The sequence below is a fragment of the Ixodes scapularis genome, unplaced genomic scaffold (genome assembly GCF_016920785.2).
Source record: "Ixodes scapularis isolate PalLabHiFi unplaced genomic scaffold, ASM1692078v2 PGA_scaffold3__209_contigs__length_174095766, whole genome shotgun sequence".
Taxonomy (NCBI): domain Eukaryota; kingdom Metazoa; phylum Arthropoda; class Arachnida; order Ixodida; family Ixodidae; genus Ixodes; species Ixodes scapularis.
The window spans coordinates 130,998,245-131,014,883 of record NW_024609868.1 but is presented as its reverse complement, the minus strand read 5'-3'; the positions used below and the strand labels follow the sequence as shown (position 1 = coordinate 131,014,883).

Here is a 16,639-nt window from a genome sequence, read left to right as displayed (position 1 = left end):
CAACAGTTTGCCAGAATCTTTACTGAACTTATCATCCTTTCGTGCGGTAAAACGAAATGTAAGAGAATGGTGCCTCAACGCTCGCGCAATAATAAATAAATAATTACTTGGTGCGTATTCGTTGCCCAAATGCCTACATTGCTGTTGTTTGTTTATTTTGTTTCTCCAGTGTTCAATGTGTCACGGTATTTTGTTGGCTGCCTGGTCCCACATACACGCATCTTTGCTTTCGTGGGCCAGCACGCTTACACCTGTATTTTTTCAAAACTAATAAAGATATTATTATTATTATTATTATTATTATTATTATTGACCGTATTTTGAGGGCCATTTTGAAGAGCGTCGGGTATCATCTGGATTTTTCTTCCGGTGTGAATGTGTTTGAATCTCTGCGGATGCCGAACTTCTCTTCCCTTTTTGTGCAGTGTGTGGTACTCCGCCACTTCTGGAGTAACGATTTCAGGGCTCCTTTTGTAGGCCACAGGAGCCTTCGCCACATATCGCGTTTTATAATACCTCGTTGTACTACGCGTAACGGGAAAAGAGTTAGATCATATTATGTGCCTTTCATCTTCAACAACCTTCCAGAGCACGTCATCAAAGCCAGCACGAAGAAGCAATTAAAAAACATGTTAAATAATTTAGCCGTATAACGTTGCTTTCGCTCCAGTGTTTCCTGCGTCCTACGACTTTTGTTTTGTTGTGTGCTTTTCTTGTATAAAACGCTCAGTGTTTCGTCGCTCGACTTGCCGGGTCATGTCCCACAAGCCTCCTATGGCTTTGACAGACCCGTATTTGTATTGTGTTACTGGTTTCCTGTTGAATACAATTATTATTATTATTATTATTATCATTCATCATCATCATCGTCCCCGAAAGCGGTTGTCCCTTTTCGACAGCTCTGCTGATTTGAACCTGTACTCGCTTCCTTTTGAAACATAAGGCGCCAGCAAGCTCTCTGTGACTCAGGAAGTCCCCGGCATCACCGCAAGCACAAGCCTTGGTCAGAATCAGGTGACCTAACTTTTCACTGGCCAGCTCGCACTAAGTAGGCCTAAGCGGCTTCACGGCTTCACCAGACGTCCCTTCTGGAACGCTCGTCCTGCGCGAGCTCGCCTGGAACGACGATCTGCACGGTGAGCGAGCAGCTCGCGCCGCCCTGCTCAACGCTTCAGTCCAACTCAAGTGACACGGACGCGCTGTACTGCATACCGACTCCTACGCTTCTACAATGTCCCCTCCACTCCAGTGCGCGCAATGCAAGGAGAAGATTATGAACGACGGTCGGCACATGTCCTGCGCCGACTGTAGAGCATTATACCATCTGGGGAAGCTTTGCTCCGGTATTGCAGACAGTACATTCAAGACCATGGGCGCTGGAAAACGAAAGGCCTGGCGTTGCCGCGTATGCAGACAACAGCAAAGCGGAGATGGGTCTCGTAGTGAGGCAGATTTGTCGCAATGCGCATCTCCTGCCACTACGGAACATTTTCAATCTCTTGAAGCTAGGCTGGAGTGCCTTACTTTACTCAAGGCCAACGTTGACACCCTCCTCGAGTTGCCAACCCAAATGAACCAACTGCTCACGCTGAAGCCGGTAGTCGAGAGCCTGAAATCTGCAGTAACGGAGGTTCAGGAGTCCATCGCCTTTCTCTCGGCTAAGTACGACTCTGTGCTGTCGACAGCCACGAACAACGCAGCAGCTATAAACGAACTGCGCAGCGAAACCACATCACTGAAAACAGTGGTAACGGAGCAATCTCAGATAATCGAGCACCTGCAAGAAGAGCTCAATGACAGTGAACAGTACAGTCGTCTCTCAAACATCGAGATACATGGACTTCCTCAATCCCCAACTGAAAATTTAGTCTCCGTTGTTAGTGAGTTGGCGTGTAAACTAGGCCTTGGTGACTTTCGGCCAAATGACATAGTGGCAGTGCATCGTCTGCCTTCTCGACGCGATGGCCCTCCAGTTGTCCTGGTTAGATTGGCATCCGTGTCACTAAGAGAGCAGTGGCTTGCCACACGAGGTAAGCTGCGTACGTTGGCGGCAGACAGTTCGTTGCCAAAACTCTACCTGAACGAGAATCTAACGCGAAGGAACAGGGAACTCTTTTGGATGGTGCGTGAGAGGGCAAGGGTCAAGCAATATAAGTTCACTTGGGTGAAAACTGGGAAGCTATTTGCGAAGAAGTCAGAAAGCTCGCCTGTAGTGCGCATCTATCGGACGGTCGACTTGGAAAAGATTGTCTAGTTTTTTTCGTTTCTTAATGGGTTGAAAATAAGGCGAGATAACTACCACTTCGAAAAATGGAAGTAGAGTTTCACCGATGTTCAGATTTTTCTTCTTTTCAACGTCTCTTGAGCCCAGTCAACGATACTGCTCTTGGCTTATTACATGTTAATATTAGGAGTATTCGTAAATATTGGGACCAGTTTGTAATAACTATCAACAGTGTGATGTCAATAATTGATGTTTTTGTGCTAACAGAGATCAATGTTAACGAAGAGTTTTGTAGTGCCTTTCAGATACCGGGATATAAATCATTTTTTCTTACACGACCGATTGGTCGAGGAGGAGGAATCGCGGTATTCGTTAAAGATTCATGGTGTACTGAAAACTTTGAAGTAGATTTTCTTCATTGCGAGTCTTTGTCCTTAAGGTTATGGAATTCTGAGTGGTCGTTGTTCTTATTGGCACTGTACAGACCTCCGTCATCTAATGCTTTAAACTTTTTGGAAGAACTCAGAGATACACTTGGTAAATTTCAGTCCGTCGACATCTGTATGATAGGTGATTTTAATATTGACACCCTTCAACCCATTAACTTCCTTGTTTGTGACTATCTGAATTTCTTAGCGGAGTTTGGTCTAGAGGAACTGATTCTAGCTCCGACTCGAGAGGAACTTCTGGGTGATCATCTCGTCGCTTCATGTCTTGACCATATTAGCGTACGCGCCGCAAATGTCGTTGCGCAGTCAGCTGTAATAGAACAAAAACTAGCGGACCATTACTTTGTTGCGTGTCAACTTACATCAAAACTTAGCGTTAAAACAAAAACAGAAACAACAAAAAGAGTTGAAATAATTGATAAAGTAAGGTTTGATAAGTTAGTTAAGGCCTATAATTGGGATAGTTTGTTGTCCATTCAAGACTTCGTTGAAATTTACAGTACGTTTAGAAATCAATCCGGCTCTTTCAGGGAGCAATCCAAAAAGATTATTACTGTCAGGCGGCGTCAAAATGCACAAGTGTGGTTAACAGGGGATATCTTGTCATGCATTAGTATAAAGATGCTTTATGGGCTAAATGCCGACGTTCTCCTAAAAATGTTCAGTTAAAAATAGAATTCCGCGCTACGCGAAATCGTGTAAATGCGCTTATCCGGTGCGCTAAAAGGAAATACTTCCGAGAGAGATTTTTTAAGGTAAGGTCAAATATTCGTGAAACTTGGCGTTTACTAAATCAATTACGTGGCTCTGGTGTTAGGAGATCCATTGATGATTCACTTGAGAAAGTATTTGATCTTAATACGACAGTGGATGAGGATTTCAACAAGTTTTTTGCTAAATTTTCTGGAGTAGCGCCTAACGATGCTACGTTCTCTACAGAATATCTAGAGTCTAATGTTTCCTCGGCTTTCCTTCCTCAAATGACCGAGCTTGATCTACGAACTTGGCTTTTCAGTTTCAAAACAAACAAGGCGCCTGGCATAAATGGCATCGGTGCAGAAGACCTGCAACGCAATTATAATTCTATAAAACACGTGCTTCTTTACATGTTAAATGGTTTTATTTATTCCGGGATTATCCCAGATGATTTAAAAACTGCACTTGTAAAGCCTTTATTTAAAGGAGGAGAGCGCAAGAAGCTTGACAATTACCGCCCAATTTCTATTTTACCCTGTATAGTCCAGATCTTAGAAAAACATATCCTTCAATCTAGGACGGGGTTTCTTGATCGCTTTAACATTCTATCGCCAACTCAATATGGGTTTGTCAGTGGACGTGGGACCCAGCCACTTCTAGAAGATTTTGCTGATGAATTGAATCATACCTTTGAGAAGCATCAGGTTGCTTGCGCACTTTTTATTGATGTGGCAAAGGCATTCGATACCGTGAGTCATAATATTTTACTAACTAAATTGCAAAACATTGGATTCCGCGGCCCATTCCTTTCACTACTTCAGAACTTTTTGTCGGGAAGGACACAACTAGTTTCCATAGCGAATATCCGAGGCTCCAAAGTTAGCTTAAAAGCTGGGGTTCCTCAGGGATCCGTTTTGTCACCTCTCCTTTTTAACATCTTTGTAAACGATATGTCCAGGGCAGTTTCCTCATGTAAATTATTTCAATACGCTGATGACACGGTATTGCTATCGCAACACCTTGATTATGTTGCAGGAATCACTTTACTCCAAGACGACACTTGTCACCTACACGACTGGTTTAGAGCTAATTGTCTCACGATCAATATACATAAAACTAAGCTTGTTTGCTTTCATAACCCACTTAAACTTATAACTACCGATTATCCACTTTATATGCATGCATCTCTGTGTACACCTTGCGACTGTCGTCCTGTGTCTTATGTTGATCAAGTTAACTATCTAGGAATACAATTTGAGAGTGACTTGTCGTGGAAAGCCCATTTATCCCAACTTTGTAGAAAACTGCGAAAAGTATCCTGTTTTCTGTATAATGCCAAATCTCTAATACCCATTTCAACCAAAAAGACAATAACTCACGCTTTAGCATACAGTGTATTACGCTACGGAATAACTATTTTTGGTCACAGCCCAGGACTATGGGGCAAAAAAATTGACTCAGTTTTAAAAGGAACATTTAAAAGCATAATGTACTTTTTCACAAACTGAAGAAGAAATGCTAACATGCTTGGGTTTGCCTTTTTTTATTCTTTAGTTGTACAAACGGTTGTTCTAAAATACTTCTGGAGCGATACTTTTAAGGTGTCTCGTGTCTTATGTAGACCTCTTCGGCGTGTTGAGCGGTTTGAAGTGCCTTTCGTAGAAACAAATTACGGAAAAAGAGTGCGAAATTTTTACGTTCCATTTATTTTCAACAATTTACCAGATGATATCTATGCTGTGGATTCTTTAAAAAAATTGAAAGAATCACTTCAAGGTATTAGGGAGAAGTTGTGACTGCATGTTTCTGTTTGCATATGTTGGAATGACCATCATCACCTACATTGTTCTGCATCTGTAGTTGAATTTGAGCTGTGAACTTCTTGTTTGTGGGGACTCTTTCAAGCATGAATTGTAGGGTGCTGTCCCACAAGCCGCTTCTGGCTTTGACAGGCCCGTGTATCTGCCTTGTTAAATGCGTGTTCCAATAAAAATGTAATATTATTATTATTATTATTATTATATATGTATCATTCACATCCTTGATATCCACTGGGACTAGCAGTTTGCTCAAAATATATTAATTTTTTTATCAGTGCTTGCTGAAACGCCTTGCATAATGAACAAAAAATACCCAAATAAAAAGGACTAGTTTGGAATAACGTCGCGTACAGTGGCAGACGTCGGGCCACAGAATAAAACAACTACTAATACTTATTTTATAAACAAAATACCGATTATCATATTCAATTTAGAAAGCAGTTGCCCGTCGTCCTAAATATTGTTTTCTAAACAATTTTGGAATTTAGAAAACTAAATTATCCGCACCGCTAAAGCATGCAAATTCATATTTCATTTAACTTTATGAGGTATCCTATTGGGTAAATGTGCTGGTGTCTTTGCTATTTAGATACTCCGCGTAATACTATTTTCTGTCTTTAATTTACTTACACTGAGCCTTTAGGACGACCCAAGTCTCTTCCGGATTGCCACAGAAACTGGAATCCAGACATGCCCGGACGTTAATGCTTGTATTCTCCCAGGTTGGCAGATTGCTGATGAGCGCTGAATACCAACTCGGGTTTCCAACATCTTGGGATATGCTGATGAGCGGCCTTTCTGTGCAATGCATTTTTCTCATGCAATTGGACGTGGCGGACACCTAAGAAGGTATAAAATGAGATAGTTGTTCAGTATACCAATCAGGAAAAAAATGAGGAATTAAATATAAATTATTGAAACCAAACGGAACATATAAGCTTAAGGTATATGTCCGTAAAATGGTAGCGCGTCTTCCATACAAGTGTGAACATTTCTAAATATCAGACAGACCGTTTTAATACAGTAAAGCATTTTTAAGCGTTTCTATATAGGAATAATATGCAGATATTGCGCTATCTCTGACGATGCACACTAACGAAGTTTCTTACAAAAATTATAAAACAAGCAGTCTTTCTTTAAATATTCTCTTACCGGAGGGCAAGGACTTGGACTAAGACAAAATAAATGTATACAAACACAACGAAAGTTGAGGGAAAGCAAAAATGTTAAGGTTTCGTGAGTACCACCGCAACTTCCTGTTTTAGACCTTTTCATTGAAGACGACTTCGTGTGTCAAAATGGTATTCTTAAAATGTTATAAACCAAACTAAATATTCACTTTGCACTCAAATTATGTTCAACAAGGCCTCCGGGCCGTGCAGGTACTGAAATAAATATAAAAGTATACATTACATGAAAATGAAAATCAAATATACTAAATATAAACGACTTCATATTTTGCGCATAAAGCCCGAGCATTTGGAATAGGTGACTGGCGTTGAAATATAAACAACACCATCGAAAATAAAGAATAATTCGCTCACAGTAAAACTAAATCACATGACAAATGAAATTTTAAAAAATAACACTCCTGCTTTACCACTTTTTTGGTTATCACATGAGGAAACCAGTCGCCTTAGATGTTTTCCGTTCTAGCCTCCAATTTAGTAACGTTTACGGTTAAACTTTCATTTGACATGAAACGACCACTGAAAATTTACAGTCGTTCAATACACGTATTTTGATTACACAGTTCTATGTTTCCATTTTCTCCACCGCGCGAGTAGTTCTATAATTCAAAGATTTCTCAACATGCCTTGCCTTCGTGCAGGCTATGACGTTGCTTATGGCCAGGATAAATACAATATTGCAATATATATATATATATATATATATATATATATATATCAGAAATGGGCAGTATTTCAAATACAAGTATTTGAAATACGTATTTCAAATACTTTGTGTATCTTGAATTTGTATTTAATTACAAATTGGGTAATGTATTTAACGTGTGTATTTAAATACTAAAACGTGGGTATTTCACATACAATTGTAATTAAATTCAATTTTGTGGGCAAAAATACATCCCTCAAATTTATTGTCACTGTCCAGAGCAGGAAGAAAACTACGTTTTGCACCGAATGCAGTGTCTCTCAATCAAGCACAAGCGTTTAGTGACTTTGTGATTACAGTGCTAGTCCAGGGCAAGAATTGCAACGAAATCGACGTTCACAGGCAGACTGGCTAAATAAGTGCCTGTGACAACTTGCGATACTTTCCAGCCTGATTTCCATCCATATTTTTTTCCTGGTACATTCTAAATGCGCGGGACGTCCAGATTTTCGTAACTGGCGCGAGTTGCAACAATAAAAAATTCTCTAGCTAGTGCTGCGCGTCTTGGTCGTCTCGGTTCTTTGTTGGTCTATACCAAAATGTAATCGACAAAAAAAGCTGCTTGAAGCTCTGTACTTTTTTCACCTATTGCGTCCAAGCTGATTACATTTTTTTGTGATCATATTTCTATTACGTTACTAGAGCCTCGCACACTAACTCCCGAGTGTGCGATGAAAAAATTAAAATGAGATACCCAGAAACCCGTTGCAGGTGCCCTCAAGACGCTGACGCAAATTTTGAGGAATGTATTTGGAAAGTATTTGGAGTAGACCAAATACATTTGGTTGTATTTGTATCTTGTACTTAAATGCTTTTTGGGAAAGGTAATTAGATTTATAATTAAATGCATTTTTGACGAAGTATTTTGAATTTGTATTTCGATACATATTTGCATGCATTTTGCCCATCCCTGATATATATATATATATATATATATATATATATATATATATATATATATATATGTTAAAATATTCGAAGGTTGTCTGGAGAATAAATGTTAATCCACTTACGTCGAATGTAGCCCTTTGGCTAAGTGATCTCCACGTCACGAGTGCACCGAATGGGCTGAGAGCTGTCACGCTGAGATTTGTAATACCTGCGTTACACAATAAGCGAACTATATACAATGGGCAAAGTAACTACGAACAACACTCATTTACGCTTCCCCCGTTACACGAGGAATTGCGGCATTCGCGAGTGAAACCTGTTCAGCTCTTGGCTGAGAGCGCGTGGGAGTGTTCGAAAAGCAAGAAGACGAGAGAAAGTGATCTCGGCGGCGCAAAAAGCAAGAAAGAAAAGGAAGTTGAAGCTTTCGATCGTGAGCCGAAGGAACGGAACGCGAGACGCACTAGACAGGAGACGGGCGAGACAGATTGAACGGTACGAATCGAACGAGACGAACGCCATGAACTGGCTGAGAATCTTCAACTGTAAATATTTATACGTTCATTATATCAGTGTAAATAGAGTTGTTGTTGCTTTCCTGCTAAAGTTATTGGCCATTATTATAACGACGACACCCACTCGCTCTTCGATTCAGAAACAACCTGTGTTGCAGACAAGAAAGCAATTACTCATGGTTATTAGAAATTACAACCTCCAAACAACAGTTACATTGTTTAATTTTGAAAAGCGGATATACTTATTTAATCAGGGTCCACACCTCTTCTGACAGCATTCGTGGAAGGGAGTGTGAGAAAACTTCATACAACGGCATTCATGCGGTTGACATATTCACTACGTTTTCTAGATTCATCAAGTATTTATATTTTAGCTCAAATAAATATGTTATGGCTTTAAAACTTAACACGAGCGATGCTCATCTTAAAAGTAAACATTATTTTTCCTCAGTTCATTACTATCAGCAACAGGCGAGCAAGTAACAGAGGGGTGACTGTTCTACTATACCACATTTTTATTTTGGTTCACAGAATCAATCTTGAGACAGCACTCAGCTTTACGCATTAATAGGTGAAAACCTATTTATCAAATAAAATAAACACAGAAAGGATATTTTAAATAATAAACTTACTGGTTGATGCTGATGAATCCAATGTTTCAAATAATTCGACAGAAGATGTGTTTTGAATTGGTGATGTTGACATCATTGTCGAGTTGGCTTCACATAAATCTAGAACAAGAAAGTAAAAAACGGAACAAGCCAAAATTTGTCGGCAGATGAGCTAGCCGTAAGGTGAAACACTCTGACAGCTAAGGTGTGCCGTCGGGGCCGCTGATATGTTATTTTGCAGCAGATGTACTAAATAAACGGTAAACATGCGAGCGGGCACCAAGAGTCCGCATAGGCGTTTTGTATTAAACCGAGTAACACACCGGACAAAAATTCTATAGCGTTTTGGAACCAATGGGGGCGTATTAAGTAGAGATTATTTCCTAAGCTTGTTAAACAATTTTATTGTATGCAAGGACTTCCTTGCGGTAACTGAAGGTAACTTTTGAGATCGCGCGCCCATGTTTGTTATCGAGGGAACGACGAGACTATGCGTATGCATGCACTGTCCCATGTTGTTGGTGTGACTGCCTGAACGTCTGATGCATTGTTATTAGACACAAAATAACACCGCCTTATGGTCACTGAACAACACTTTGGAAATCGCTCACTTAAGTTTCAATGTGTAGCTCCACCGAATTTCACGCCCATGATTTCGCCTGCTTAACACGCACCTAGGTTTATTCGTTTTATCGCCCGAAAACCTCTCTGCCATAATTAGCGAAAGCGCTTTATTGTTTCCATTATCAGCAGTCTCATGTTTATGTTTCTACGAGGCGTCAGTGAGTAACATGACGGCGTATTGTCACGTGGCGTCTGGATGTCACATGACGGTATGACATCACGTGACTTACAGTGCCATGTGACGTCATTAAGTCGCGTGGAATTTCTGTACAACATGAATTGACATGACCATGTCACATCATAGTTTCAGCTGATGCCAGGTAAAAGGTGACGTGACGCGCGGCGTGAGGTCGGAGTCATGTCGGGCGGCGTGACATGAATGTGGAATCTTGTAGCTGTGACGGCCCAACAGCCACGAAGTGTCCCACTAACTGCTATCGCAGTAAACTAATATCCTATGTAGGGTTCATTAATTGTTTCTATAAGATATATTTACTGCATTGCATTATTTATAGTAATCGTACACGTCGATGTGAATCCGAATATTATCTTAGGTTTTTCTTGAGCAAAGGGTGAGTTTCAGTGCTTAAATACATTTTACTATCAAGATAATTAAATAAGGCGTTTGACTGGAACCAAATGATAAACAAAACAATATATATAAAAAATAAAAATATAATAAATCTACAGGTAGCATTTCTACACGGATGTTAATTTGTACGAACGTTAATAGTAAATCTAAAATGGAACTAACATGAACCTCAAAACAAATGATGATGCTGGGAGTAAACAAATTAAGTAGACAACAATAAAACAACTTTTTTTTTCTTTGAGTCTAGACTCGTTGGGTCTAGAGTTGATTAAACATGCAAAAAAGCACATATTACTGGTAGATTTAAAAAAAGCATACGGTAAAAATGCAACAGTTGAGACTTATGAGTCATCACTCACAGTTACTGAGCAGCAGCAATCCAAGAAATCTGGTCAGAAGAACGTCCATCCTGTCCAGATAAGACTTTGTTACCCAAGGCAACAATCATTTCCAAGGCCAAATTCTCCTGGTTAAAACTTTTTGACAGTATTAGAAATAATATTAATGACTTTGCATGTCAAAACGCGCACGTCAGTATCTTTTTCATAAAACCATTACAGAGCGTAAGCGTTAACATATAAAGTTATTTGTATCTCCTAAGGAGTGCTCAATTTTAAGATCAATAAGAATTTAACAAGAAATTCATGTTTTGTGAAGATAATACAAAGTAGGCGAGGGTTTACCATTAATCCAATGTTGGTAACCGGCAACAAAATACCTTCTTATAGAGTAATTTTATGATATGATTGAAATTCAATTTCCGACAACATTTCGAAACACTGGCAATTTCAACGCATGGGCATTACAAAAGGCCGTAGAGCCAAGCTACAAGAGGCAGTTTTAACCCCAAGTATTCAACATCAAGATTTAGAAAGATGGCGTTACAACCCATTTGTTTTTCAGAGGCAGAAATTGCACAGAATTGAAGCGTAACACGGTGAACCTTAAGTTTGGAAGAGCTGTACCAGCACTAATGTTCTTTTACGACACGTGCAGGAAATAAAGAAGTGAAGCTGCCACTGTCAAGGGCATATGAACTAGGGGAGCCTACTTACACGACTGAGCGGAGGCGCCTCTCGAGGCAATGTGACACCAAAGAGGAAGTCGTCCCATTCATGACCCTTCTGTCTATCTGGCGGCTGAGATTCCTTTCTGGCGGTTGAGATTACAAGAAGACTGTTGCAATAGCGACAGTCGTCCATGTGGTGTGCTAGGTTTATGGGGAAGGACATGCATGAACGTTGACGTTAAGAATTTTCCTTTACATATCGTTGTCTTCAAATTAATCTGCAGTAGTTGAAACATACTGTAGATTTAGCTGAAGCGGATTTAATGAGGGAGAGAACGTAAAGAGATATCACAAGCAGATACGCGCACTGCTTCGTTTATTTTAACTATTAAATGTTTCAAAAAGAAGTACAATTTTGGCAATGGTACCGAAAAAAACGTATGTGACAGCGGAACAAGTATATAGAATTTATTTTGACGGATTTATGCATTCCCTTTCTTGGCCCGAAAGAATCTGCTCATTTTGAAAACAACAGCTCTTTCTCGCTGGATTTTGAGTATCTCAGAAACTGTCGAATTGTACCTCTGAGGAAACCTTACTTAGAGGATACTGTTCACGATTTACCAACACCACATGAGGAAGGTCTGGCTAAGGCAATTGCTCCTCCTCAATATTGGATCGCCAGAATGGTTTGGTTGGCAAACGTTTTGCCTGGAATACAAATGACCGAATTTCGCCTCCTTAATATAAAAAAAGACATTGGGTCTAGGTCCACTTCATGTTTTCAGCAGAACAAAACAGGTTACATCACAAATGGCCTACAAAAAGAGAACATGCTCGTACCATCCGAAAAAAAAGTACGTTGTCGATATTTCCCACAACCAAATAGAAGGACTGGTTAGTCACAGAGCTTCGGGATTTCACTCAAGCATATTTTTGTTTTCTATTTTACAGATCTCTAGCAAGATATAAATACGTAAACCGGCAAACCGCAGCAAAAACTAAACTCTGCTTGTCATAGCCATGTTGTACACGTGTTCAACATTCCCCTGGGTATTTCTAGAAGACTTTTGAGATTGTACTTTGATAGAACGGAGGGGAGGGGGGGGGGGGGGCTTCGGGGGGTGGCTAGTGAGTTTGGCAACTGTTAGTCTGGTAGATCGTAGAATGAAAGGCATTAGTTTTCCTTTGAAGCTAGGCATGTTTCCCCGTGTGTCATGAACACAAGCTTTGGAGGGTATGGCTTTTTCCTATTCATTGCCCGTCCTCGATGGGACTTTGCCGGAACCCTTTCTTGGGCACTTGGATCTCCCCTTGCACTCCCTTTAGTATTACCCCGCTCATAGCACTAACAGGGGATGATATTTAGAAAGTTAAAATTTTCTAACTGAATTTGTGATAAAATTTAACATGCTCTAGATGATATCCACATGGCCTTTAATGTTCACTTGCTCCAGGGCAAATGATGTCTTTTGTTGGGGGCATTTTGCATTTTGTTTTACACAAAGCCGTACTTAAGTGGTATGCACATTTTTCACTTATTTAAAAAAAAACGTTGTCATAAAAAACACCTTAAAAGTTTCAAGGATTAAAAAAAGTGCCCATATGGGCAAAGTGTAGCTATCCAGGTTCAGTAGTGCCAAGAAGGAATGCATTACCACATTCCTAGCGACAGTTCCTCCTTATGCTTCTTTCTTGTCAAATTTTAATCCTTGATGTATTGTGTACAACTCATATAATACAGACGAGCCCAAAAAAGTTCATGACACTGTTGTTGTCCTTCAGGTCAGGAAGTTCGACATCATTTATTCAATCTCCTGTTACAGACCTAATTATACCGAGGAAGTTCGATGAATTGTCGAGCAGCTTGAAGTTCATAGTGCAGCTTTTTGTTGTGGTCCCCTTACTTCAGCCGGGAAGTTTTCTTTCCTCAGAATGATTTCTATTTACTCTTTTGAGGAAAGTAGTGCGAGTGGATGTAGGGAATTCCACACTAGTTTGTAGAGTTGCGAATCTTCACGAAATTAAAGGATGCATGGGGGGTCTCTTTCTGAAGTTCCAAATCTGTATCACTAAATTAACTAGCTCAGTATAAACCACTATATTAATAAATTACTTAATTTTTTTTACTTGTTTTGCTTGTTGCCCGATAGACTATTTGCGAAAATCCGGTGCCGGTTCCGGTGCCGTCATGGAGGTGGGATGCTTACGGGTTCTCGCTCTTCAGTTTATGCAGGCCCTAGCCGTCTCTTGCGGCGCTGAGTTCACGCCCTTTTGGACTGACGAGTCATGGTACGACGAAAGATTCCCGGCGATTTCAACTTGTCAGCGAAGTCATTCTTCGATGGATTTGACGCTACTACACCCGGACTCGGCTTTCTTCAAACATCACATCAAGCAACAGCGCTCGACATCATGTGACTACGAACTACTTAAGAGCCTGCTCTACCAGCAACGGATGGGTTCCGGTGCCGTCATGGAGGCGGGATGCTTACGGGTTCTCGCTCTTCTGTTTATGCAGGCTCTAGCCGTCTCTTGCGGCGCTGAGTTCACGCCCTTTTGGACTGACGAGTCATGGTACGACGAAAGATGCCCGGTGATTTCAACTTGTCAGCCAAGTCATTCTTCGATGGATTTGACGCTACTACACCCGGACTCGGCTTTCTTCAAACATCACGTCAAGCAACAGCGATCGACATCATGTGACTACGAACTATTCAAGAGCCTGCTCTACCAGAAACGGATGGGTTCCGGTGCCGTCGTGGAGGCGGGATGCTTACGGGTTCTCGCTCTTCAGTTTATGCAGGCCCTAGCCGTCTCTTGCGGCGCTGAGTTCACGCCCTTTTCGACTGACGAGTCATGGTACGACGAAAGATGCCCGGTGATTTCAACTTGTCAGCCAAATCATTCTTCGATGGATTTGACGCTACTACACCCCGGCTTTCTTCAAACATCAGGTCAGCCAACAGCGATCGACATCATGTGACTAAGAACTATTTAAGAGCCTGCTCTACCAGCAACGGATGGGTTCCGGTGCCGTCATGGAGGCGGGATGCTTACGGGTTCTCGCTCTTCAGTTTATGCAGGCTCTAGCCGTCTCTTGCGGCGCTGAGTTTACGCCCTTTTGGACTGACGAGTCATGGTACGACGAAAGATGCCCGGTGATTTCAACTTGTCAGCCAAGTCATTCTCCGATGGATTTGACGCTACTACACCCGGAATCGGCTTTCTTCAAGCATCACGTCAAGCAACAGCGATCGACATCATGTGACTACGAAATATTTAAGAGCCTGCTCTACCAGCAACGGATGGGTTCCGGTGCCGTCGTGTAGGCGGGATGCTTACGGGTTCTCGCTCTTCAGTTTATGCAGGCCCTAGCCGTCTCTTGCGGCGCTGAGTTCACGCCCTTTTGGACTGACGAGTCATGGTACGACGAAAGATGCCTGGCGATTTCAACTTGTCAGCCAAGTCATTCTTCGATAGATTTGACGCTGCTACACCCGGACTCGGCTTTCTTCAAACATCACGTCAAGCAACAGCGATCGACATCATGTGACTACGAACTATTTAAGAGCCTGCTCTACCAGCAACGGATGGGTTCCGGTGCCGTCATGGAGGCGGGATGCTTACGGGTTCTCGCTCTTCAGTTTATGCAGGCTCTAGCCGTCTCTTGCGGCGCTGAGTTCACGCCCTTTTGGACTGACGAGTCATGGTACGACGAAAGATGCCTGGCGATTTCAACTTGTCAGCCAAGTCATTCTTCGATAGATTTGACGCTGCTACAACCGGACTCGGCTTTCTTCAAACATCACGTCAAGCAACAGCGATCGACATCATGTGACTACGAACTATTTAGGAGCCTGCTCTACCAGCAACGGATGGGTTCCGGTGCCGTCGTGGAGGCGGGATGCTTACGGGTTCTCGCTCTTCAGTTTATGCAGGCCCTAGCCGTCTCTTGCGGCGCTGAGTTCACGCCCTTTTGGACTGACGAGTCATGGTACGACGAAAGATGCCTGGCGATTTCAACTTGTCAGCCAAGTCATTCTTCGATAGATTTGACGCTGCTACACCCGGACTCGGCTTTCTTCAAACATCACGTCAAGCAACAACGATCGACATCATGTGACTACGAACTATTTAAGAGCCTGCTCTACCAGCAACGGATGGGTTCCGGTGCCGTCATGGAGGCGGGATGCTTACGGGTTCTCGCTCTTCAGTTTAAGCAGGCCCTAGCCGTCTCTTGCGGCGCTGAGTTCACGCCCTTTTGGACTGACGAGTCATGGTACGACGAAAGATGCCTGGCGATTTCAACTTGTCAGCCAAGTCATTCTTCGATAGATTTGACGCTGCCATACCCGGACTCGGCTTTCTTCAAACATCACGTCAAGCAACAGCGATCGACATCATGTGTCTACGAACTATTTAAGAGTCTGCTCTACCAGCAACGGATGGGTTCCGGTGCCGTCATGGAGGTGGGATGCTTACGGGTTCTCGCTCTTCAGGTTGGTACACCTTACTTCCACGAAACTGTCGTGCGTTACGCACAACCTTGTGACGCGGCACCGGGACCAAACTTTCTGTTTCTTTTGAAGTGTTCCTTTGAATGCGTTGTTGAAGTGCTCTCTTTGAAATGTCGGGTTGTTTTATCCCTGATCATAAAACGCTTAATGCTGTCTGGCGACGTAGAAGAAAACCCCGGCCCGCTTACAGCGGAGCAGCAACAGGAGCTCCTTGATGCCCTCCGTGTTATACCGATGATACAGCTGGGGCAGACAAAGGTACTTTCAGAATTGAAGGAGATCAAAGAAAATCAGCTGGTCGCAGAAGGGAAGCTTGGTGCACTTACAGCTCGTATTGGTGGGATTGAAAAAAAGCTACTGTCTGTAAAGGAAATGGACGGAGAGATACGACGTTTTAAGGAACAAAATGAAACCGTGACTGCGCAACTTAGTTCACTCAAGATGCGACAGGATGATCTAGAAAATAGATTCCGAATAAATAATCTGATTTTCTATGGGCTTCTAGATTCCGTCAACGAGACGTGGGATGAGTCCGAACGAAGTGTTATATCGCTATGTAGCGATAGTCTTGGGATTCAAGTCGGTCCTTCGTCAATCGAAAGCGCTCACAGAATTGGTCGTTTTTCTACAGCCGAAAATAGGCCGATCGTTGCTCAGTTCTGTTCATTCAAAGATAATCAGAACATTCTTTCTAACGCGCACAAACTGAAAGCCAGTGGCTTGTCTCTTAGCGAAGACTTTTCGTTACGTGTAAGATCGGAAAGGAAGAAACTTCTTGACTTTGCTAAGGAACAT

At 41.9% G+C, this 16,639-nt stretch overlaps 1 protein-coding gene across 1 annotated transcript in view; it reads right to left on the bottom strand.

The window, feature by feature from the left end:
- Nucleotides 1–11,397, bottom strand: part of LOC115312448 — a 40,408-nt gene extending 29,011 nt beyond the window's left edge. The window contains exons 1-5 of the mRNA XM_029971250.4: nucleotides 11,371–11,397; nucleotides 10,675–10,724; nucleotides 9,121–9,219; nucleotides 8,099–8,184; nucleotides 5,820–6,030 (exon numbers count right to left, since the gene is read on the bottom strand). Of these exons, the coding sequence (XP_029827110.4) occupies nucleotides 5,820–6,030; nucleotides 8,099–8,184; nucleotides 9,121–9,219; nucleotides 10,675–10,723 (445 nt within the window). The 5' untranslated portion in view covers nucleotide 10,724; nucleotides 11,371–11,397. The remainder of the gene's footprint in view (nucleotides 1–5,819; nucleotides 6,031–8,098; nucleotides 8,185–9,120; nucleotides 9,220–10,674; nucleotides 10,725–11,370) is intronic.
- Between the last annotated feature and the right edge of the window lie 5,242 nt (nucleotides 11,398–16,639).